The 24,201-nt window shown below is 40.8% G+C and overlaps 2 protein-coding genes across 3 annotated transcripts in view; both read left to right on the top strand.

Annotated features, from left to right (window-relative positions):
• The first annotated feature begins 107 nt into the window (after positions 1-107).
• tyw3 (tRNA-yW synthesizing protein 3 homolog (S. cerevisiae)) lies at positions 108-10,595 on the top strand. Of its 2 annotated transcripts, XM_049599462.1 has the most exons (6): positions 112-647; positions 1,597-1,677; positions 1,768-1,866; positions 4,165-4,236; positions 4,814-4,947; positions 5,070-10,595. In XM_049599462.1, exons 1-6 carry the CDS (start codon positions 480-482, stop codon positions 5,317-5,319), a joined length of 804 nt encoding a protein of 267 aa, XP_049455419.1. In that variant the 5' UTR covers positions 112-479; the 3' UTR covers positions 5,320-10,595. The 2 variants fall into 2 exon arrangements, with proteins under 2 accessions (XP_049455420.1, XP_049455419.1); XM_049599463.1 differs by lacking the exon at positions 4,165-4,236 and having other exon boundaries at positions 108-647.
• A 995-nt stretch (positions 10,596-11,590) lies between these two features.
• The window catches only part of LOC125902824 (phospholipid phosphatase-related protein type 5-like), a 33,571-nt gene continuing 20,960 nt past the window's right edge, over positions 11,591-24,201 (top strand). Inside the window, exons 1-2 of the mRNA XM_049599451.1 lie at positions 11,591-11,873; positions 23,497-23,629. Of these exons, the coding sequence (XP_049455408.1) occupies positions 11,670-11,873; positions 23,497-23,629 (337 nt within the window). The 5' untranslated portion in view covers positions 11,591-11,669. The remainder of the gene's footprint in view (positions 11,874-23,496; positions 23,630-24,201) is intronic.

Genomic DNA, 24,201 nt, shown 5'->3' with positions numbered 1-24,201 from the left:
TGGGTCAGAAGATCCTGAGAGTGGCAGGGCAAGATTTGGAATGAGCACATCCTGGTTTGAGTTCAATCAGGGCAGACAGGGCTGTTGCAGTCTTCTGATCTACAACAAAAGCCAAACTGCCGGGAAAATCATATATTTTCTCCACGTTACAAGCCCATTTCCCATGATTTAAACAAGCAAGAGCTGTAACGTGTAATGACCACTATAAACAGAGTGAGGCAGCAAAGCGCCAAACGCGCTTAGTGTGCCATTAAAATCTAAAAGAAGAAGAAAAAGACAAGCGATAGAGGAAGAAGCCGAATAAACACCACTACCATAGGATACCAGGGCTAACAGCTAGCTAACTAATATTTACGAAGTAGGACGTAGCAAAAGAGGTTTTTCCGCTTGTGTCTCTAAGGTCCTGAGCTGTTGGACACCGTCAGCTCACGCTACGGAAAACGCACCGCGGTAGCCACATGAACTGAGTAACGTTAGCTATGGAGAAAAGGTTCAGTCAGTGGAAGAAGCAGTGTCTGAACAAGCTGGACCTGAGTAAGAAGGGCAGCGTGGATGAGGATATTGCACATGTAGTGTCTCTGCTCAACAGCTTTGAGGAGTTCTTCACCACCAGCTCCTGCTCCGGGAGAATCATTCTCATCGACGGGGTGAGAGTGGCTTTACTTTGGGCTGCACTGTGAGCACAGCTAACAAGCCAATTGGCTTCCACATAGCTGAAGAGTAATGTTATTCCTTTGGCATGAAAAAAAAAAAAAAAAAAAAAACTATTTAAAATAACATATTGAATATTACCACCGACCAACATTTTCTCTACTAAGTCTGATTAGGGAGTGTGCTTTACTTATCAGAGAAGGGGGTGGCTAGGGTGTGACTTCTTTTATCATTATTATTTATTTATTTTTTTTCGTTTTTATTGTTATTGTTTTTTAATTATGACTTACCCTACACCTACAGATATGTTTCCTTGAGCCTCCCTGAGTGACTGGCAGAAGATGCATGACCTTCCCTCCACTATATATTAGTTATTAGACTTTTTAAGACTTACCCTTTGATCTGTGACAGTTAAAAGCTGAGAACGAATCCTGGAGTTAAAAAAAGCCCCAGTTTTTCACCTCACCTCACCTCACCTCACCTCACCTCTCACCTTTTTCACCTATCTAATATAGCCTTTATATCATTCAAAATAGATTATCAGTGTCTTCTTGTGAGATTTGCTCACAGCTCATGGGAAAAATAGACCCAAGACTGCAACTTTTGCAGATCCTGAGCCAGCATATCTTCGCACATGATATAGCCAAGGACTGTTAGAAATGTAAAAATCCTGATGATGATAAATGGTGTAACTGGCGAATTTTTTTTTAGAAAACATGTTTTCTTAAAAAAAAAAAAAGTCTGTCGTAAAATAATTACAAAACACAATTATTTAAATTTCTATTCTCCTCCCCTAAGCCAACATATGAAAGCATAAGTCCCTCCCCTGTGCTAAAAAAAGGCATTCCTCCACCTTTTTTTCACCGCCTCATCCCCCCTCTTAAATAACAAACAGTCTCTTATAAAATTCCATGTGAGTTCTGTGTCTTGTGACTTCCATTCCAGGCTCCAGACAGCAGTGATGTTCACAAACAGAATTGTTTTTGGCTGTTTGTCTCACACCAGAAATGCAAATCTGATGACCTGGTGAGATATGATGGACTCCTGCACCACTGATATTTCTCCTAATAATATGGGTTTAATATTTACCAGATTGTATTCGTGTTTTTTCCTCAGATATCTGCTCTGGCAAACTCCAGTGGAGAAGCAGTGTTAAAGTTTGAGCCCTTTGTGCTCCATGTTCAGTGTAGGCGGCTGGAAGATGCACAGCTGATGGTGAGAATGACAGTTTGTGCTCTGTTCTGTTAGTGTATACCCTGTTCATGTTACCCTTGGGACAGATAATCCATCGTCAGAACATCTCATTCCATAGTTATGTGGATGATACACAGCTGTGCCTGTCATTTAAACATTCTGACACCAGTTAATTAGCTTCACTATAAAGCTGTTTATATGACATGAAAAGCTGGATGACCTAAAACTTCTTAAATTAACTCTGACAAGACAGAAGTTCTCAGCATTGGCTCTGAACTCATCTCAAAACAAATACAGCCACTCCTCCTAACATAAAGTCACTTACAAAAAATGTGGGTGTTATCCTGGATAGTAACCTGAGCATGGAGTAACATGTAGAGAAAGAAGTACAGTCAGGTTTTTATCAACTAAAGACTGTCTCCAAATTTAGATCAGTTCGGTCCTTCAGTAACACAGACAAAATATGCTCTTATATCCTCCTGCCTCCATGAATGTAATGCCTTGTTCACCTGCCGCCTAACTGGAGCAGCTCCAAGATGTTCAAAAATTGGTAGACTTATGACTAACACAAAGTAATTCTCACACATTACACAGCATTAGCCTCCAGCCTCTTTTAGAATTAAGCAATTAGCCCCAAGAGGCTGTGGTTTGCCGGCGATTTTACCACAGCTAAGGGGCGTTGTTAGGCACTCCGCGTTCTGCCTAACAACGCCCCTTTGCCATGGACCCTTAGCTACAGGCTGCCTGTAGCTAAGGGTCCTGATTATCAAATAATAAATGATATATAAAAAACACATGTCATTACATCCAATCTTTGACTGTAACAATTTATCAGCAACAGTAGTCAATGGCCTGTGTTAAGCAATACCTAATGGCTTGGTAAAATACAAGTAATGCTTAGCTCCCTGTAAATCCTGATTGTTTAAAAGGGTTTAGTTCAGTGATCCAGAAAACTCCTCTACATAGCAATCTATTAATAATATCTCCACCTCTCGGGGATGGTGTAATTTTTTTAATTCCCTAGAATCTAAGAGATGCAGAAGAGCCGTGATTATATGAGACATGATGACATGTAATTGCATACTCCATATTTTTGGTGCTGATTGCAGTCTTGTGCTCAGCTGGAGTGGAATACCATCAGACACTTTTCAGTCTGGACGTTGCTGACTTGAAAGTAGATTGAGACAGATGATGTATCCCAGGGAACAAATAGTCACTTATATTCTTTTGTCTGTTGCATGGTAATGCAGTTGTGAGCAGGGACTGATGTTAAAGCTCTCCTTGAACGGTGGTGTATGACAGAACTGATGGCCCACTGCCACACAGTGAAGCATTAGTGAAAAATGCAGCTGGAAATTCAAATCTAGAGAACAATTTTTAAAAATGGATGTTCTGAATAAGATCATATGAATAAGGTAATTTATTAAATTAAAGAATTTTTTTCCCCATCTCCAGTTGTCTGATCACAGATGTCGGATTGTCCTTGAATGCACCCAAGGTACCTGTCAACAGGATACGCCTGAAGGGAATTTATATATTTTTGGCACAAATGTCCACTTGGACTCAACAATGAACCTATTAGTTCTAGTAGGTCAATGTCAAGGTCACTGTGTCCTTGTCTGTCTCATTCAGTGAACACGATATTTCAATATTCATATTTCAAATTTGTCAGAAAGGTAAAATTGGGCTTAAAGATGAACTCTTCAGATGTTGGTGGTCAAGGGTCAACGGTCAAAGTCACTGTGACATGCATCCATCTCATTCTCGTGAACGCAGTATCTCAAGAACAGCTTGAATGAATTTCTTAAACTTTGACGCAAACATTCACTTGGACTCAACAATGAACTTAATGGATTTTGGTGGTCAAAGGTCAGTGTGACCTTGCATCTGTCCTATTCTGGTGACCGCAATATCTCAAAAACACCATAAGGGACTTTCTTTAAATTTGACACAAACGTCCACTTTGACTGAAGAATAAACTGATTAGAATTTTGTGGTCAAAGGTAAAGGGGACCTACAAAATATGTTGTTGGTCATAACTCAAGAATTCATGCGCTAATTATGACAAAGTTAGAGGATAAAATAATGAAGTGATTTTTATATCCAGGTCAAAGGTCAAAGGTCAGTTTCATTGTGACATCATAATGTTCTGCATAAACACTTTTCTGGCCATTACTCAACATCATATCTCAGGAATAGAAGGGGAGGCATTTGGTCAGATACTTAATTGGTGACACTAATCTTGGGTATTAAATTAATTGGGTATTATATTAAATGAACTGAGCACACGGCCATTAAAATGTCTTGTCACTCCTCCAGCACTCTGTGGCCATCAACTCAGGCTTCAGGAACTCTGGTCTCACTGTCGGCAAGACAGGAAAAATCATCACGGTAGGCTCTGTGACATCAGTGGCATTTTGCTGCCATAACTTTATCAGAATATTAGATTATGTTAAATAGTAAATAGGGCGGCACGGTGGTGTGGTGGTTAGCACTCTCGCCTCACAGCAAGAGGGTTGCCGGTTCGATCCCGGGCGTGGGAGCCCTTCTGTGCGGAGTTTGCATGTTCTCCCCGTGTCAGCGTGGGTTCTCTCCGGGCACTCCGGCTTCCTCCCACAGTCCAAAGACATGCAGATTGGAGAATAGGTTAATTGATAACTCTAAATTGTCCATAGGTGTGAATGTGAGCGTGAATGGTTGTTTGTCTCTATGTGTCAGCCCTGCGATAGTCTGGCGACCTGTCCAGGGTATACCCTGCCTCTCGCCCGATGTCAGCTGGGATAGGCTCCAGCCCCCCCGCGACCCTCAAGAGGATGAAGCGGTTAGAAGATGAATGAATGAATGAATAGTAAATAAAAACTTTAGACAATCCGTGCAATTCAAACAGCCCTTTGCTTTGCTTCATGTGTTTCTTGTATATACCATGTAAAAGATGTGAATGTATCTCTGCTGTGTTTTGTCCCTCTAGGCAGTCCGTAGCACCCACAGTCTGGAGGTTCCTCTAAGCCATGCAGGAAAGCTCCTGGTTGATCATGAGTACATCCACTTCCTGACTCAGATAGCCAATCAGAAGATGGAGGAGAACCTCAGACGGATCCACAGGTCAGTCTGATAATTGGCTCTTTCCTATTCATTGATCGGTAAAACTAGCAGTGGCTATTAGCCACTACACAAACAAAATGTTCTTACTAATTCTATACATCCAAATTAAATTATATCTCCAGGTTCCACCAGAATCTGCAGTCTGCCCTGCCAACAGAGAAACTACACAAATTACAAATGTCAGATCCTCCTGTCTCACAGGAACCACAGGAAGTCCCTTACAGAGCGGAGACTGAAAAGGGGGAGACAAACAAAACAAGTGTGTATAAACGAAGGCGAAAGAGAGAACAGCACCATCAGACTTACTGTTGCCATGGTGACGGGCCCAGCATCGTGCCAGAGCTGGATGACTGTCTGGATCTATTCACATGAAGGAGTGACTCTGTGAAGATGCTGACATGCTCCTGTCATCACTGACTAGATAATAATGTCACTCTTTTCTGAATGTACTGGTGAAGATTATCAGTTTTATTTGAGAGCGCTGTATCACAAAGAGGATCACTATGGTAACCTAAACCACACTGCTACCCTGCTTTGGATCTGCTTTAAGTGAATAGATGAGTTTAAAATGAGTGAACAGCTTGCTGGAGTGATGGATTTATCAATTTTGCACGGCTCCAACATGGACAGAAGAACTGCATTTACAATAAAATGATAAACGAGAAACATCAGCACAGTCACTTTGTTTTCCATGATTTCAAAAGTTAAACATCCACCCATCCATCCATCCATCCATCCATCCATTTTCATGGGCTTATCTGGGGCTGGGTCGCAGGGCAGCAAGCTGAGCAAAGCATCCCAGACATCCCTCTCCCCAGCAACGTTTTCCAGCTCCTCCTGGGGGACCCCAAGGTGTTCCAGACGAGATATGTAATCCCTCCAGCGTGTTCTGGGTCTACCCCGGGGCCTCCTACCAGTGGGACGTGCCCTGGACACCTCCAGCAGGAGGTGCCCAGGAGTCATCCGAGTCAGATGCCCGAACCACCTCAACTGACTTCTTTCAATGCGAAGGAGCAGTGGCTCTACTCTGAGCTCCCTCCGGATGTCCAAGCTCATTTCCGCCGCTTGTATACGCGATCTCATTCTTTCGGGCACTACTTTCTGACTCAGCTCCCTCTTCACCACAACGGACCGGCACAGCGCCCACATCACTGTAGAAGTAGCACCGACCCGCCGATCCATCTCACGCTCCATTCTATCCTCACTAGTGACCAAGACCCTGAGATACTTTGTTACGACTGCTGTCGTAATTTCTTTTTGTTTGTGTTTTGCTGCATATGTTCTCTGTGCGTATTGTTTTCTGTATGCAAATAGGTGTGTGCCATAGCCCGGCGGTGATTGGTGGATTGGAGCTGTCCTCGTTTGTGATTGGCTGCAGCTGAGGGCGTTCGGTTTTTAAAGGACCAAGATGGCACCTGCTTCGAGCTAGCAGGCAGACCCCAACTTCCTCCTCTCCCAACCGGCCACAGATATTGTTGTTGTAGTAAATCATTATTGTGTTAAAGACTGTTAAATCGTAGGGGTGGACCGCCAGTTTTGTTACCCTTTTTTCTCCTGTTTATTTAGTTAGGGAGGTAAGCTTTTTGTCATTTGTTTTTTTTATTTGTTTGGTTAGGTTATTTACTTACTCCCTGGGCAGGATTGGTTTTGTTTGTTATTTTGGCCTTAGTCCACCCTGAAGCTATTATTTCAGTTAATTGTTATTTAAACATTGTAAATAAATTCGTACTATTGATCGTTCCGCACGACTACTTGGGACTTGGGGAAGATGGGGGCCTTTCATGTCATGTCCCAGACACCCCTAGACTGGGCATAACAACTTGAACTCCCTCGCTTGAGACAGTAACTCTCCCCCAACCCGGAGAGCGCAATCCACCAGTGTCCGACAGAGAACCATGGCCTCAGACTTGGAGGTGCTGACTCTCATCCCAACTGCTTCACATTCTGCTGCAAAACGCCCCAGTGGAGGCTGGAGGTCATGGTGTGATGGAGCCAACAGAACCACATTGTCTGTGAAAAGCAGAGATGCAATTCTAGGAGTTAAACATTCCAGATTAATTTAATCAATGCACTGACAAAGTATGAGCTATCTAGTTAGTTGTCAATTATTTTTGGTCAAAAGTGGCTCTGTTGATAGTTAGGGGCTGACTCTGTTTTACAGCCAGCTTTAGGTAGCCATTAGAGGAGCTGTAGTTTTTGGCACTGCAGCATTTGCCTCATTGTTCAGCCCTGGAGGTTGTCGCTTGGTAGGAAAATCTGCATTATGAGATGGACCAGTTGGCATGCATATAGGTAAGGTAGGGAGATAGTACACAGGGCAGCTGATAAAGACACGTCTAAGATCCTGTGGCACTTTCAAATCTATAAATGAGCTGAGAAACTAGCTTGTCAATATAATGTAGTGCAAGACCGCCTTTAAATATGACCTCCATAATAACATGTTTGAATGAACACGGCTGTTGTATTGGACTGCATTAGATAGTACAGATGTACCTAATAAAGTGGCCACTGAGTGTATTTTCACTGAGCTATGCATCACTGAAGGCACTGATGATGTTCCAACTGATTCACAAATCATTAACATTTCTAATCCTTGTTTCTGGAACAATAGAAAAAGATCTATCATGGCTACTGTTGTCAGAAACACATATTACTGATTCATGGGCAAAGGTGTAGCAAACAGTTTTCTTTTTAATTCATACTTAGATGTCTGAAATCATTCCTATATGTGTGCTATTTGTATGTGTGTATTGAATGCATTTACAAAGCAGCAGGGCTGTCTGAGGTGATTCTGGCCTGGAGTAGGCCTGATAGTTTTTTCTACCTACATACAATATAACAGTTCATCTGTTAATTGCTTTACAGTCACTAATTAGACCTCCCTATTAGTTCAGCCTCCAGGTATGAAGAATCTTGCTCTGCACTCAGTCCTGTGCACTGTGTTGTAGCTCTCACTGTAAATTCTTTAGACATACATCTGTAGTCTTTGACTGAAAGCTTGTAATGACATCGAACAGAATACACAGATGCTATTATTCTGAAGCTGTTTCTTAAAATTAACTGTGTTTCAGTATCTCCACTAGAGGGCAGCAGTGTTTATATAACAACTCCAACTCCAAGGTTTCTCAGTATAATTTGTATTCAGTGACACTCACTGGGATTGAACTGACCTCTTGTATAAATATAATAATTTAGTAAAAAAAAACAAACACCTGGTGGCCTTTTAGTGAATATTTAGTGTCCAGGGGCGATGTCATGGCCATATGAACATGTTTGGGGCCACATGGCAAAAAATTTGCTGGTGGACCCCTATTGGTCCATCACACCCCCAATCTATCCATACACCTTATTGCCTCCAAGTTCCCGTCAAGTACAGACTACATAGGAGCCCTTTTACACTGCCTCTTCAAGGCAAGGTTTACACCATTATGTGGCCTTGCCATTCTGTACTAAAGGTACAATTTTGGAGGGGGGGCGTGCAAGTTGTTGCACCTTTCAGCTAGCATCTGAGGTAGTAGCATTGCTGAAACAATGTTTGTATAAAAGGGACAGCCAGCTAGATGGGATACTGGGCGGCACAGGTGTGATGTTTGACGATATGTTATGCGTGTGACCCACCATGGGAGATTTTAAAAGTAGCTGACAGCAGTTAGTGGCTCAGAGACTCAAAGTCCATGACTCAGAGAGGTAAAACAGCAGCTGAAAATGTCTGCCAGTTGTGAAAACAATGAGGTCCAGGAGCTCCTTACCCTCCGAGTGGAGAACATACTATATGTCACACTAGAGGCTGATTCTGCTGTGTTATGTTACGCTTCTTTTTATTCCATGATGCCAGCATGCTGTCTAACATCACACACTGGAGCGCCATGACGCAACCGTTGTTAGGTTCAGTGTGAAAGTGCAAAGGCAGCATAAAGTAGGGACTTGACATCAGCCCTGCAGCATGATCTCTGCGTAAAAAGGGCTACAGACTATGCATGATAGCTTCGTTGAATGTCAGGAACAGTAGGATTGTAAAATTTGTAATGCATTTGCAATTAATCAAATTATTAAAAATCTGAATATGAGGCTCTTGGCCCTGGAACAGTCAGTCTCTTCATTGGTAAACCGGCCTTGTAATTTAAAAGAAGTTGCTCATAGTATCACTTAACCCAACAGTGCTGCTCCTCTCAGCTCCTTTTAGTCTCTTGTTGCCAGTTGTTCTGGTTTGAAGTTTTGAAGTACACTCAACACTTAACCTGTTTTCCAGCAGTCGCTGTTGTGAATAAGCTCTAATAAAGCAACTGTACACCTGCTGACTCGCAGGTTTGCTTCATCTAAGCCTGAGGCTGATCACCAGCTGAGTGTGTAGTAGGAAGGAGAGACATTGCGTGTCCTTTTATGAATTAAGTTGGGGATGTTGAGGCATAAATTATTAACAGGCTGTTGTGTAAGGAGAAGGTGATTATTCCCCATTTGGATGTCTTATCTTTCCTAAAGGAGTGTCTATATGAAGGATACTGCTTCACCTCACACTATCATTTATCTAACAATCTTCTCCACCCAGATATATCAAATATTACACATCGTGGATTTGCATTATCATTGAAGTAAATTTTATGCTATCCCATCAATTTTTCAGCTATTGCAGTTTTCTTTATAACCATATCAGAGCTACTGAACATAGCAAAGCAACGTTTTGTCGGACCATAAGAAAAGTGACTCTGTCTCTGAAAAGACTTTCGCCCGTTGATGTGGTATTCTCTGGGCTTAAATCAGAAAGGATCATCAAGGGGGAATTCCACAGAATTGCAGGTTTGTCAGTGTTAATAAGAAATTAATCTACATGGATACATTATATAATGATTTATGAATACTTTTCATGTATTGAAAGATTCCGTGGTGTAATTGGCTGCATTTATGGGACTTACATCCCCATCATAGCTCCATCTGAGCATAAAGGTGATTATGTGAATCGGATGTAATTTCACAGCAATTCAGCAATTCAATTAACCTCAGCCTAATATTGACAGAATGAAGTAAAGTATAAGTAAAATGTCTTCCAGTCTGCATAATATTTTTGTGTTTGATTTTGAGTGCATTTGGGCCCCCATCAGATTACAGCTGAATAAGAGGATATAGCAAATTATATTAAAATATATGAACATTGTTAATAAATAAAATGTTTCTATATATTTTCTGTACATCAGACATGCTTTAATGCATCACATTGCATAACATCACTTCACATTACCTATTAACACACTGCAATCTTTTCCCATGCCACCTCACACTGTTTAGCTGCAGCTGCATATATATATATATATATATACATACATACATACATACAAGACAATTGATACTGTGTAAGCCAGACAGGACAGAGCATTAACTTTTCTCTTAGCTGTTAAAGCTTATTTGACAATGTATGTCTTATGTTGGTAATTTATTCATTTCAGACAGTCATATTTCATTTACCTTGACAGTTTATTTTCATTTGATGTATTATTTTTTTTAATGGTGATTATTGTTTAAGTAAGAGATTTATTTCCTTAAAAAAGTTCATTGTCTCTTGTTCTGTAAGATTGAGAGTGGAATGCCAGCAGCAGAGATTTTACTCAATGTTCCTGAGAAATAAAACCGCAGTCAAGGTCGACCACAATCCCAAACCCTGCTTCTGGTGCCCCCTTTTCTCTCCACACGACACTCCACTGCAACTGGGTTACATAAACCTCAATGTAGTACACTATGTACACCACATACTTAATGCATGGTGCACTAATTTCAGCAGGGTAGTGTTGTCTCAAATCGCACACTGCCGCTTTGCACTTAATGGAACTGACAATGGCTTTCTTTTTAACTGCCTTTTTGTCTTCGTTGTCTTCTTTTTAAACAGCAAATTGCAAACATTGTCTCCAACATTTGACCTTTCAGCTTCTATTCAACAACAGTATTGATACCAAGTGCAAAAAATATGTAAAACCTCCATCTGTTACGCAGTGGTGTTCACTGTAGCAAGCTCAGGTTCTTTGTTGTCCCCGGTCGCCATGCTACTATTTGCTATGTTGCCCCCAAGTGGCCAAAAAAAAAACCCCATTCCATTCACACAGCTAATAATGTACAACTAATGGTAAAAAATTGTGATGAAAAAAAGTAATCACTATTACAAACTAATTACAAACTAAAACTAGTTATCTGCCCTCCACTGTCCCTAAATCACCAATACTGCTAAGTACTGATGAGAGTTTGTGTTCAATAAACTGCAGGCGACCCTTTAGAGATGTTCAGTGAAAAAGAATTTATTCCCTGGTTCACTGCAGTCAGCTGATTCAGGATATTCAGCAGGGCGGAAGGACACGGCTTCCCTCTCACTCACAAAGGAGGCAAAGAAGAACAACTTTGTCTCTGAGGGGCAAATAATCATCATCTTCAGCACGGTCATCATCATCTGTGTTTTGATACTTGGACCGGAGAATTCTTCAAGAATTGTTCAGATGGATTATACATCACATTTTTTATATTTTTAAGCATTATTAAGCAGGAATGATTAAAACCACATTAACCATGGTGACCCAAACCAGAAACTGGCATAATTGGATTTCAAACAACAGCAGTCATTGGAAATTTTAAGTTGGATACTCCATCACCAGGGTATCCAGGATTTTGTACGACTAAATACCTAATCACTGTGGAAACAGTACTGAAGAGCGTGTAGCATCAGATTGTTGGAGGCAGGGTCCACCATGCTGTACTTCCAGGTGGTGATTTTGGCAGCTACAGTGATGCTAGTTTACTACTGTGAGTTTACTGACACCTTCAGTCCAGCCGAACAGGGCTTTATCTGCAGAGACCCTGCTTTAACTAAACCAGACCCTGGACCTGAACAGGACAGTCGTGTACAGCCAGTGATACTGTACTCTGTGGTGGGTGGACTGCCTGTTGTACTGGTAAGTCTAACTATGATTTAAATACAGTTAGCAAAGGTTTCATTTCTTTGTTGTGATGATGATGATGCTGCTGTCAAGAAATCTAGAGAGAGACAGAGAGGCCGACAGTCATACATATCTAAGAGGCAAAATGCCTTATCTTTAAAAAAACAACATTTTTTTGTATCTCAAGTTTTGACATTCACATTCCTTCTTGTTCTCTTTCATTAAACATAAACAGATATACTACCACTAATTTTCCTGATGTATGTGTTGACTGTGCTTGAATAAGATGGGTTACATCGCCCAGAAGCATTCATAGATTGCTTGATGCCCCTTTAAACTATACCTTAAAAGTTCATGCATGAATTATTACGACCTCAGTCAAGATTTTCTTTTCTTAAGTGTTTTTATTCAAATATATTTTCACATGTCCACTTGGGTAGACAGCATGCGTTTAAGTTTTAAACTAAAACAAAATATGAACCAATCAAAAAAATGATATATATCATGTGAAACTTTAAATATATTTTAATGCATTTAAACTGGTGTGTTCACTTTTTTTTTTAACAAATTCTAATACTGTTCAATGCCACACAAAGGTGTTGAACTTTGCTCCTCCTGACTCCTAAGCTTCTCCCCTCTCTTTCTACTCTTCCCTTCTGTACTAACCCCCCACCCCCCCATTCAACTCATGCATTGTAGTTGAAATCAAGCCTGCAATTTATTAGGCCTAGTTTAGTGTACAGGTGATTAATTACCATTTCCTCACAACATATAATCAGTATTTGAAAAAATGTAACAACTGTATTAATCCTTAGATGTAACTTGATTTTTTCCAAGTCTTATTTACCTGCGAGGGTCTCCTATCATAGAAGGATTGGCAAGATATTCTTGGGGAGCACAACATTTCTTGCATTCTGTCAGCTATCTTGATTTTGAGAGATTTGTGTTGCACCGCCAACACCTGGCCAGTGGGTGGCAGTGTATGACACACAAGGGTCCACTGTAGAAACTTAAATGCAACTATAGTATCAAAACCCATGCATAAACAAGAAAATGGCTTTTACACAGCTGTCCACTGTAGTGAACACTATACTTGAAAGGTTTAAAAGCCTAGTCCCAATGAAACGTTCAGTTCCTTTTACTAGCCTGGTGTGGCTACACATTTTGACAATTTAATGCCTGTCTCAATTAGTTACCTGGTCTGGTTGCCAAACACTTCATTTTATAGTTCTTTGGATGTGTAAAACCAGGTTGTTGGCTACCCACTGGGATTAACGTCACATGTTGTTAGCTCGGTTTGATTCTCCACAATTCAATCGTTGAGCTCATTTTATTGAAACTATCAGCACCAGAGAAGACTGTAATTCATTCAGATTTACTAGCATTACAAAAGAAAAAAAGAGATGGCTCCCTTCATCTGAAGTATGTGTCCATTCCTTAACATATCTGGTAAGTTATTTATATTCCTTTAGTCCATAAGGGTCTATTGATGAAAAGAATATAATAAATATTCATCCAAGTTGTAAGTATTGTTTTAACAGGATAAAGTGGTATTGGGTCAGTATGTCGGGGGCTGTAATTCTCGAGTGCCGTAACACTCTCTCTCTCCCTCTCTCTGATGCCCTGACGGTCAGAGCTTAATAAATTATTCTTAAATTAATGATTTGGAACTTATATATTATTCAACGCCTAATTTTTATACAAGTAATATTCATACTGGCTTAAATAAACAATTTGACCTTTTTTTCCCATCTTTGCTGAGCAGCAGTTTTGTGTAAAAGGAATTAAATGCCTGTCCCATATAAATGCCTGTCCCAAATATACGCCTGTTGACTTCAGTGATTTAAGCAAATAATAGCCTGGACTACTAATTTGAGTTTAAGGTAATATGGTAGCCAATCTCGACAGGATACTAAAAAAAAGTGCCAATTAACAAGACAGTGTAAAGAGAGACAGAGGTGTGATGACAGATTTGTAGACAACTTAAGCTTACTTTACATGAAATGATCCCTTATTGGAAAACTGGCCTGTTGCAGCTGGGACAACAAAAAGTAAATAGAATATAGTCCTTATAAATACACAGAGTGCTGCAGATGATGCAAAAGTGAAACAGTCGCAAATAGCAATGTCAGCACATGACGTTTTAGCATCTCCCAGCTTATTGTTTTGGTTTTAGAGTGTGTGACTTAAGGTGCTTCTAATGAAAAAGCTCTAAGAACCCACTGTACACTACCTGCTCAGCAGCAAACAACAGACAGACACAGTTTGAGACTGGATGGTGAACATAGTGGAGCAATTAGCAGCTAAAGAAACTGATATTTTTCTCAGGAGTTGGTGGAGACCAAAACAGAACTAAAAAGCAGAATGGTTTATGGTTGGTTTATGGTTCATGTGAGAGCGCACTACTACGTGATGTTTTTCTTTTGCTGGAGAGTGGTGGAAAGATGCTGGGGAGCACGCAAGCCCAGCACTTCATTAAACCAGCACTCCCAGTGCCTTTTTTAAAATGATGCGCTGCATGTGGGTTTTGTTTCCATGACAACAATATGTGGACATTAGCTAGGTAGCACTAGCCAATAAAATGTAACACACAAAAGTCACCAGCTTTAGTGTCTTTGTTGTGATCGTCATGGCTGTGATTGTCTTCGGCACTCGGCCTGCGGTCTCGTGCCTATGACTGAATCACAGCCGTGACGATATACGAGTATAACATCACTCCCTCTCATGTGATATTGCTTAATTAGCAATTTCACTGACATATATGCAACATATACTGCATTATTTAGTTAACTAAAATGCAGCTATAAAAAAATCTATGGAAAAGAAGAGACTTAGAAAATATGAGAAACTCTTTAACCCAACTGAAATACTTATTGTGTGTTTTATGTTAAAGCACACAACAACTCGTGTCATGATAGAGCAGATAATAAATTCAGACTATATTTATACAGTTGAAGCTGAAAACTCCATTAAAGATAAAAAAAACACGCCTCAGATATCTCTCTGGCTGTACAGAAGAAAACAGTAACCTGAAAGCACACAACAACACATGGTATAAGTCATGATATAACAGATAAATAGACTGTATTTATACAGTTTAAGTAGAATACTCACTGAAGGATGGAGGAAACACATCACATATCTGTCTGGCTGTACAGAAGGAAACAGTAACCTGAAAGCACACAACACATAGCGTAAATCAAGATTAGGGCTGAGCAATTTTGAAATTTTTTTTGACTGATATTGCGATTTGATGTGTGATTTAATTGTGTTAAGTTAAGCTTCACACCACAGACAATACAGTCATCTATTTTGACCACAAATCTGTTGCTGAAGCATAATACACACATTTTTCAACTAATTGTAACATTGTTATTTCTTTGGAATATTTTGTTATTCATTAAGAGCATCCAGAAAATCCATCTCTCTCAAACTGTCTCTACAGCCTGCAGTCAGTGCAGGCATGCTAACATTAGCTGCAGCAGCTGCTGTGCTGGACACTGACAAACTGCACTCATCAGCTTTTAGATAACTGTATTTAGTGTTTGTTGCCTTTGCCAGCTTTGCATTTCACATTACAGGAGCGACTGCTGCCTGTGTCAAGTTTTGAACATTTGCAGCTGCTTTCGGCTCTGTGGTACTTACTGCTTCCACTTTGTGACTGAATGCTGCTGCTAGCTCCAACACATGTTGCTCCCTCACCCTGTGCCCTCCCGGAGGACATGAGTTTGCCTTCAGACGCACTGCATATGTGTTTTAATGTTGCAGCCTTTGCATTAGCTAATTGCAAGTCTTATAAAAGTTCAGCCAGCCGTTCTGGACCACCAGCCATTCTGTGATTCTCTTGAAAAGTCCAGATGGCCAGTCCACACCGGATAGTTCAATAAGCAAACATCACCAGACAGATAAAATATAGTTCAACTTACTGTGTGATTTGCTCAATCAGTGCAGGATTCAGATAGATGATCCTCAATTTGGTACAGGCCTACAGGTAAGTTAGCCTCGTCCTCGTTCCCTCATCAAAAAGACAATGGGATTTTTCCATTGGATTTTGGATTATTGCAGAAAATAAGCTCTATGGCAAATAAACATTTTTTATACTTACATGTTTTGTTCAGCAGGATAATCTTCACAATTGTAAACCACTTTTATGATTTTTGAAGCCAAAATGCAATCATCAGAAGTAAAAAGCTAATGTTAGGGTATAAACAAACTACACCACATTACTTCAAAACATCTCCACCACAGCAAGGCTGTAAAGCCATGAGATGACATTCTGTAGTCTCACTTGTTAGCAATCACCTCTTTTTAAAGACACAGAAAAGCTTCAAAATTCACAGTGGGGTATTTACTAGAAGTGGGCGATAGGGTCCCAAAATAATATCACAATATTTCAGGGTATTTTTGTGACAACAACATTCTTATTATTTGTTTTATTATATATACTAGTCCATACCCGGGGATGTGTTGTGTATAGAGGAATAAGAAATCAAAAACAGTATATTAGAGGAGATGCAAAATCAGAGCACTGTAAATGCACTGTGTAATAAATATTAATGTAAGACAAACAATGCACACTGTATTTAGAAACATGCTTTATGGCAAAATACATGGAGCATAGTTTTGGCTGACGGCACAGAGGCACGCACGGGCACGCAGGTACACACATACACATGCAACACGGAGGAAGAATGAAAGAAACAGTGCAAAGTGAACAGCGCAATGTTTAGTTGTAATGTTTGTAGGCTAATATCAGTAAAGTGAAAATACGCAACGGCTGGCTCGCGCACACAGACACAGACGCGCATTCATTCAGTAAAATCATTACCTTAGTCTTCAGCAAGTGTTGGTGCTTGAAATTGCATGTCCCAGCCATAAAATGTGGTCCCAGCGCAGGTGTTTTCCAAGTGGTCTCCGCGCATGCGCAGCTTGCGCTGCTAATGGTGCTCACAGTATGAGTCTTGTCCCATATGCACGTAACCCTGTGCAAACTGACAAGCAGCTAAACACCTTCCTCCATTAAGTACTGGAGACTGAAATCTTCGAATGTCAGTTTATTGACAGAGAAAAAGGGTGAAACTGAAAAACAAGCACAATCACCAAAATATATTACAAAATATATCAGCCAGCAGAGCAGCTAACGTAAAGTGTAGCTAACATACGGTGTAGCCAATCTAAAGCTTGCAAAATAATATGACGAACTAGTGTGATAATGCACAAAGTACTGTATGTACAGTAAAACAACCTCTATCACACATTTAAATGAATGTACATGTGTCACAATACAAACCAAGACTAGCCTACTAGCTTACTGTAGCATGCTAGTATGGTGCCATGTGAGCTAACAAACGATCATAAAAATAATCATATTGTACATCAAACTTAGCAATAATATGCAACATGCAGCAGCATGTGCAGTCCTGTGGCTGTCCTGTTCGTTATGAACTGCCTTACTGAGTCACATGGTGCAGAGTGTCACATGGTGCAAAGATCAGATTCTTAAAGGCACACACTACAATAATAGCTACAAACTACTGACAGCAAGAGGAGATAACTAAACTAAAGAAAAAATAATGTCCTGCTGGGGACAGAACAGTATGAATGGGTAGTGGAAAAAAACGCGAATATAAACAGTAGAAATGTGGGGAAAAATGCAAAAACAGTGTCATGGCTGTCTGCACATGACCAAGATGAAAGCCTATGTGCAAGTTCAGAGAAATAGGTCAAAGCAGTGAGGAGGAAAACGGTTGATGACAGACGGACGGAAGGACAGAGGTTTCTCCATTTAATAGTAGGATTTATATATATGAGAGAGAGTTGGCACCTTGAGGTCTGAGGCCATGGTTCTCTTCCTGAAAATGATGGATTGCCTCTTCCGGGTCGAGAGAGAGTTCCTGCCCCAGGCAAAGAAGTTCAAGTATCTTGAGGTCTTGTTCACAAGTGAGGGTAGAATGAAGCATGAGATGGATTAGTGGCTTGGCCGGACTGTTGTGGTGAAGAGAGAGCTGAGCCAGAAGGCAAACCTTTTGATTTACCAGTCCATCTTCATCCCAACCCACACCTATGGCCATGAGCTTAGGGTAGTGACTGAAAGAATGAGATCCCTGATATAAGCAGCTGAAAAGAGTTTGTATCTCATCTGGCCTGGGAACGCCTGGATCCTCCCGGAAGAGCTGGAAAGCGTTGCTGGGCGTCTGTAGTATCTTGCTCAGCCTGCTGCCCCCGTGACCCAGCTTCAGATAAACTGTTGAAAATGGATGGGTGGATAATAATGTTTAATATTTACAGTTGATTCCAGTATTTGAATTCTCCTTGATCTGTGTTTCTTTGTAGATATATATGTCCCTACCTGTCTGCCTCTCACTGAATAATGAGCACATACATTATGGAGCTTTATCCCTATCTTTATTCAAGAGAGTGGTCTATCAGTTTGAGAGCATTATTTATTTATTTCACATTCAAAAACCCTGCCCTTGCACTCAAATAGCTTCAGCTTGCGCTTGGATCTACTCTGTTTCTGCTCAAACTGTGTGCTCGCACTCAGATACCACGTTGCTTGCACTCAGAAACCATGTTGACTGCACAGATTTCCTGCTCGAGTTTCGGCTTTTTTCCTTGCACTCAAACTGTTTCTGTGCACTTGCGGAATTTCTGCTCTCAGATTTCTGCCCTGCTCTTGGATTTTTTTGTGCAACAACCCTGTCAAAATCCCCCAACCAATAGAACGCCAGGTTTACTGCTGACCAATGAAGTGATCCCTACCTCCCTGTGGGCTCGCTCACTTTAAGTTTAGAGCTTCCCATCCAGGCGGGTACTCTTTAACCGGGTTCATCCACTCCGACCCTCCAGGGCTTTATTAAATGTTCTTCCCTTACTTTCTTTACGACTTTTGGATTGAAGCCAATTGTTGCGAATTTGCATCATACGGCTTCCATTCAGACTGCAGCCGAGAGAGCGTATGTATTCCCCCAATGCCAGTTTGTGCATATTCAATATGTATCTAGGAACCTTTTGCAAGCACTGGTTTCTTGTAAGACTGGTCGGAGTGAGAACTAGTTCATGGAAGCTAACGCTTTGGCTAACAACCGCTGCATGTGGAGGCTACAAATTTGGAGAAAAATGTCCAATATGAGGTAAGTTGTGCTAAGGTAAAAATACGTGCCAGCTTATTGTTTACTTCTACAGCTGACATATTGGAATAGATTTCATGTAGCGATTAATTTTTACGTTATTTGAAGATTTCTATCTGTCGCGAATTCGCTAATGTTACATAATAGCAGCATAGAAATAATGCTGTATTTAGGTGGATTTCAGCACTCACATGCATTTTCTTTGGGAAAGGACACTCTAGTTAATTTCTATTATAAAAATAGCATGCATAATGCATAAATGCATTTTTGTAGTTTTTCAGAACACAGAACAAAATGAATGCATCAGTGTTCTATGGGAGGAGACCAGGTGGACTTCAAACCAGGGTTCCACCAGTCGAAAGTGACGACAGCTGTCTCAGTGACAGTGAGTAGGGATAGTGATGAACACTACACTGCTACACCACGTTGGCACTATCCACTAAGCTAACGACGCCCCTGTTACTGCTGTTTACATCACCTGGTTAGGAGTGTAGTCTGTACGCAGCATGCACAGGCCCCATGCAAAGAGGCGCCGCAGCGGTCGCAGGCTCGATCCCAGCCTGGGGCCCATCATTTCCCCATTCTTTCTTTCCCCACTTCATGCTGTCCTAAAGCAAAAGGCCAAATAGATAATCTTATTAAAAAAAACAGCAGTAATAATGCTATAATTTCATGTAGAGTTTCAGCTTTTTGCGGTTTACACATGGCCATATGTTGGTGAATGTAACCATGTGTACATGATGTGTATATAATGTAGATAAAAATGTCTGCACTCTTATATAGTGATTTCTTTTTTCTACACCAGGTGATGAAAGCAGCAGTAGTGAGAGTACTGACAACAGGAGCAGCAGTGATGAAGACTCCAATGGAAATCACGATGCACTTCCTAGCGCCAGTGTTCTAAGTGAAAAGCTTGAGCTCTGTTTCACATTGGATTATAATAGTTGGTGTTATAGTCAGGACATTGAAAGACATTGAATATTATTATTATTATCTTTTTTTCTTCTTTTTTTTCATTTATGCCTAATTTGCATCATACCTAAATTTATATCTATTCTATGTGCAAAAGACAAATTAACAATCTCCACTTAATTTCTCATTAGCTTGAAAGCAAAAGCACATAGAATTAATTTTTAATACATTCAGGCATCAAGGGGATATATATATATATATATATATATATATATATATATATATTAGGGCTGTCGACGTTAACACGTTAATGCGTGTGATTAATCTGAAAACAATAACGCGTTAAAGAAAAATTAACACATAATTAATCCTGTCACATGATCTAGGTAGAGCCTGTCTGTGTGGTCTGTGTCTGTGTTGCCACACCTGCAGCCTGGCAGTGACTAAGGGTGGCAGAGGAGGAAGCGTCGGACATTGGCGTTCTACAGAACCAATTTCTGTTCCTGTCCCAGGTGGGAATTTAGATAAAAGCAAAGTTGTCTGCAAATACTGCCGTGACGTTTTATCATACCACCGATCCACAACAACAAGCCTTAAATATCACCTCAAGGCCAAGCACATTTCTGGTGTGAGTACTAGCAGTGGCGCTAGCACAGAGCTAGCTGGAAGTCAGGTCCGCCAACTGAAAATAAGACAGTGCAGCCAAGGTAATCCTGTCAACAAAGCAACAACAAGTAGACTAACAAATGCAATTTCTAAATGGGTTGCTATGGACTGCAGGCCCATCAGCATTGTTGAAGATCGGGGGCTTCAGGAAATCGTCCAGATTGCCTCAGGTGACCCATTTTACAAAGCACCTTCGAGGGGCACTGTTGTCGTAAGAATCCATGAGCTCTATGACAATGAGAAGTTAATGAAAACGGAGCTGTTGGCTCAAGCTCTGTGTATCGCATTGACTGGCGACCACTGGACATCGGTTAATAACCAAAACTACCTCGGTGTAACAGGACACCTTATTGATGATAAATGGCAGCTGCACTCGTTCGCATTGGGAGTGGTGAAAACCGAAGAAAGACACTTTGCAGATGCATGCGCAAGGCAGTTCGTTCAAGTTTCTGACGAGTGGAAAATAACAGATAAGGTCGCAACTATAAGAACAGATAGTGCTCGTAACATGATTGCTGCAGCAAGGAGCTTGTCCTTTGAGCATCTGCCCTGTATAGCACACATGATACAGAAAGTAATAGCAGTGTCTCTCAGTCACAGTAGGTTTGCCAAGTGCCGCAAAATTGTGGGACATTTCAAGCACAGCCCTGCAAACACAGCTGAGCTGAAAGCACAGCAAGCCTCTCATGGTCAAGACGAAGAGCCACTCATCCAGGACATACCCACTCGCTGGAATTCGACCCTGGGGATGATAACACGAGTCCTCAAAAACAAAGAGCCACTGAAGGCAACTCTGGCACAGCAGAAGCACAACTTTGCCCTGCTAACAACAACTGAATATGGCAGGCTGGCAAGACTGGAAACACTGCTAGAACCATGCAAGTAAGTTCATTTCCAATTTTATTTTCTGTTGCCTAGCAGAGTACAAGTAATAGTCACTTTGGTATTGTATTGTTGAAATAATTTTAGGCCAGTTTTTTTAATGTATGTGAAAAAGTGGGAATGTCATCTGTCATCTGTTGCTCTGTGTAGGGAGAAGCAATAATTTCAATCTAGGCTACCTGTACTTATTGCATATGGGAAATTAAACTTTCTTTCTTTCTTTCTTTCTTTCTTTCTTTCTGTAGGCAGCAACAGCTCTAGATCCCAGATTCAAGGACCTCAAATGCATGCCCAGAGCTGAGAGGGAGGAGGTATGAGTGAGGTATTGAACAGCAGAGAGCCCCCCAGAGCTGACGTGGAACCAGAGCCACCAAAGAAGAAGATGGCCCTCCTACTGATGGCAGCAGACTCTGAGTCTGATGATGAGACACTGTCAAACAAACCTCTGGACAGGTATAGAGCAGAGCCTAGTATCAACACAGAGGAATGTCCACTACAGTGGCGGTCCACACACACAGGTGCCCATGGTGAGCAGCCCCTATTGCACAAAGGTACTTGGCGACACCAGCCTCTACAGTACCATGTGAGATACTGTTTTCATTGGCAGGCCACATTGTTCACAAGAAGAGGTCATGTCTGTCATCTGAGAATGTGAAATAGCTAGTATGCCTGAGCAACTGGTTAAGAGAGAAGTAGTGGACTACTAAGACTGTGAACTGAGACTGAACTACTGAGACTGTTCATTTGTTTCTGTAACGCCAGGCACAATATGTTAATTGAAGAACTAACTGTTTATTGTTTGTATATTATGGATCCCCCTTACTGTGAAAAGGGACTGTTCAGTTTTCAGATAACACCAGGCACAATTTTGTATTAATTTAAGGTCTACAGTAACTGTGAAACAGGACTGCTCAGGTTTTAGTTTGTCTGTAACGCCAAGCACAATTTTATGTTAATTTAAGGTCTAACTGTGAAACGGGACCTGTAACGCCACACAGGCACTAAGAAAAGCGAATGTTCACTATTCTTAATAAAGTAAGAAAAAGAGATTTCTCAGACTAGTTTGTCATTTCTTTATTTCCAACACCACACATCTCCCCACCAAAATACAAAAATATTAGTATTTTAATCGCAATTAATCGTGATTAATCACAGAGTAGTACTGTGATTAATCAGTTAATTTTTTTAATCGTTTGACAGCCCTAATATATATATATATATATATATATATATATATATATATATATATATATATATATGGTGCACGTGTGGAAATTAACAGTCCCTTTATTCCAAAAGTGGTAAAGAAAGCAAGGGAAGAACATTTAATAAATCCCTGGAGGGTGGGAGTGGATGAACCCCATTAAAGAGTTCCCGCCCGGACAGGATGCTCTAAAACTAAAGCGAGAGCGCCCGCAAGGAGGCAGAGATCATTTCATTGGTCAACAATAAACCTGGCATTCTATTGGTTGGGGGATTTTGACAGGGTTGTTACACAAAAAAATCCAAGAGCAGGGCAGAAATCTGAGAGCAGAAATTCCGCAAGCACACAGAAACAGTTTGAGTGCGAGGAGAAAAGCTGAAGCTCAAGCAGGAAATCTGTGTGAGCAACATGGTATCTGAGTGTGAGCACACAGTTTGAGCAGAAACAGAGTAGATGCGAGTGCAAGCAGAGGCTATTTGAGTGCGAGGGCAGGGTTTTTGAACGTGAAATTAATAAATAATGCTCTCAAACTGATAGACCACTCTCTTGAATAAAGGTAGGGATAAAGTTCCATAATATATCACAGTGCGTTCACTGCACGTCTGAACGGCAAACTCAGTGAAACCTGTAGATCTCCTGTGCATAGGTAGTGGTTTTCAGAGGTAGGATTTGTTTTCCCAATATGGTATGGATGCTGTTTTAGAAGATTTTTTGACACTCTTGAGACTGATAATGAGCATGTGGTGTGTTTGACAGATATCATCACTGGTAACTTTTTTTTCAACAGTTCCACAATCTAAGTATTTGGATCCAATAGTAATTTCGTTTTTTTTCTGTTTGGCAGATTTCAGGCCTAGAGCTCGTTATCTTCCTCCTTCACTACAACTCAAACAACCTATACGACCAGGAGAAGGTTGTTGTCATGGGTGACTGTTGCTACGTGAACCCCATGGTGCGCAGGACCTTCCGTTTCCTTGGTAATCTAATTGCATATATGCACTAAAAATAACTCAAACCTATACTGACATTTAGCTGCTATGTGTTATTCATAATTTTGTATATTTTGTGGTTTAATCCAGCCTGCTTCATACTGAATAGCATTTTAATCAGCAGTCAGTGTCAATCCGTGGTGGTAGTGGTCACCCTGCCAGTAGGCTTTGTCTGGTTTTGGCCAGCTCTCACTGATGTAGGTAGTCCAGGCTTCAATTTATGGGTAAAAAGGTGAAAGGCAAAGTTCTAAATTGTTATGCATCCAAAACACCAAATACACTGTCTCCCAGGTGTTCTGCTTCAGGAGCTAATAAAGAGTCAGACTCATTCAGCCATTATATGAGAAGGTGTTTCATTTTTAACAGTTTAACACTTTCTGACAAGGTATGTTGTTTGTTATGAAAGAACATTTTATGAGACGCTTTTCTCATTATGGCTACATACTTTCTGATGATGAGAACGCCTTTTTTAGCATTGCACAGTTGTAACCACATCAGGACTTGATCAGTTAAAATGTTCCTGTGCAGTATGGGGTGCCGTTTGTAAAGTGTCTCACGCT

This window comes from Epinephelus fuscoguttatus, linkage group LG15 (genome assembly GCF_011397635.1).
Source record: "Epinephelus fuscoguttatus linkage group LG15, E.fuscoguttatus.final_Chr_v1".
Classification (NCBI taxonomy): domain Eukaryota; kingdom Metazoa; phylum Chordata; class Actinopteri; order Perciformes; family Serranidae; genus Epinephelus; species Epinephelus fuscoguttatus.
This window is presented reverse-complemented; position numbering and strand designations above follow the sequence as displayed.

Coding starts and splice junctions, on each gene's coding strand:
- tyw3 (XM_049599462.1), top strand. CDS start 480: ATGGAGAAAAGGTTCAGTCAGTGGAAGAAGCAGTGTCTGAACAAGCTG. Junction 1,867..4,164: donor TGGAAGATGCACAGCTGATG/GTGAGAATGACA, acceptor TCACTCCTCCAG/CACTCTGTGGCCATCAACTC. Junction 4,948..5,069: donor AACCTCAGACGGATCCACAG/GTCAGTCTGATA, acceptor TTATATCTCCAG/GTTCCACCAGAATCTGCAGT.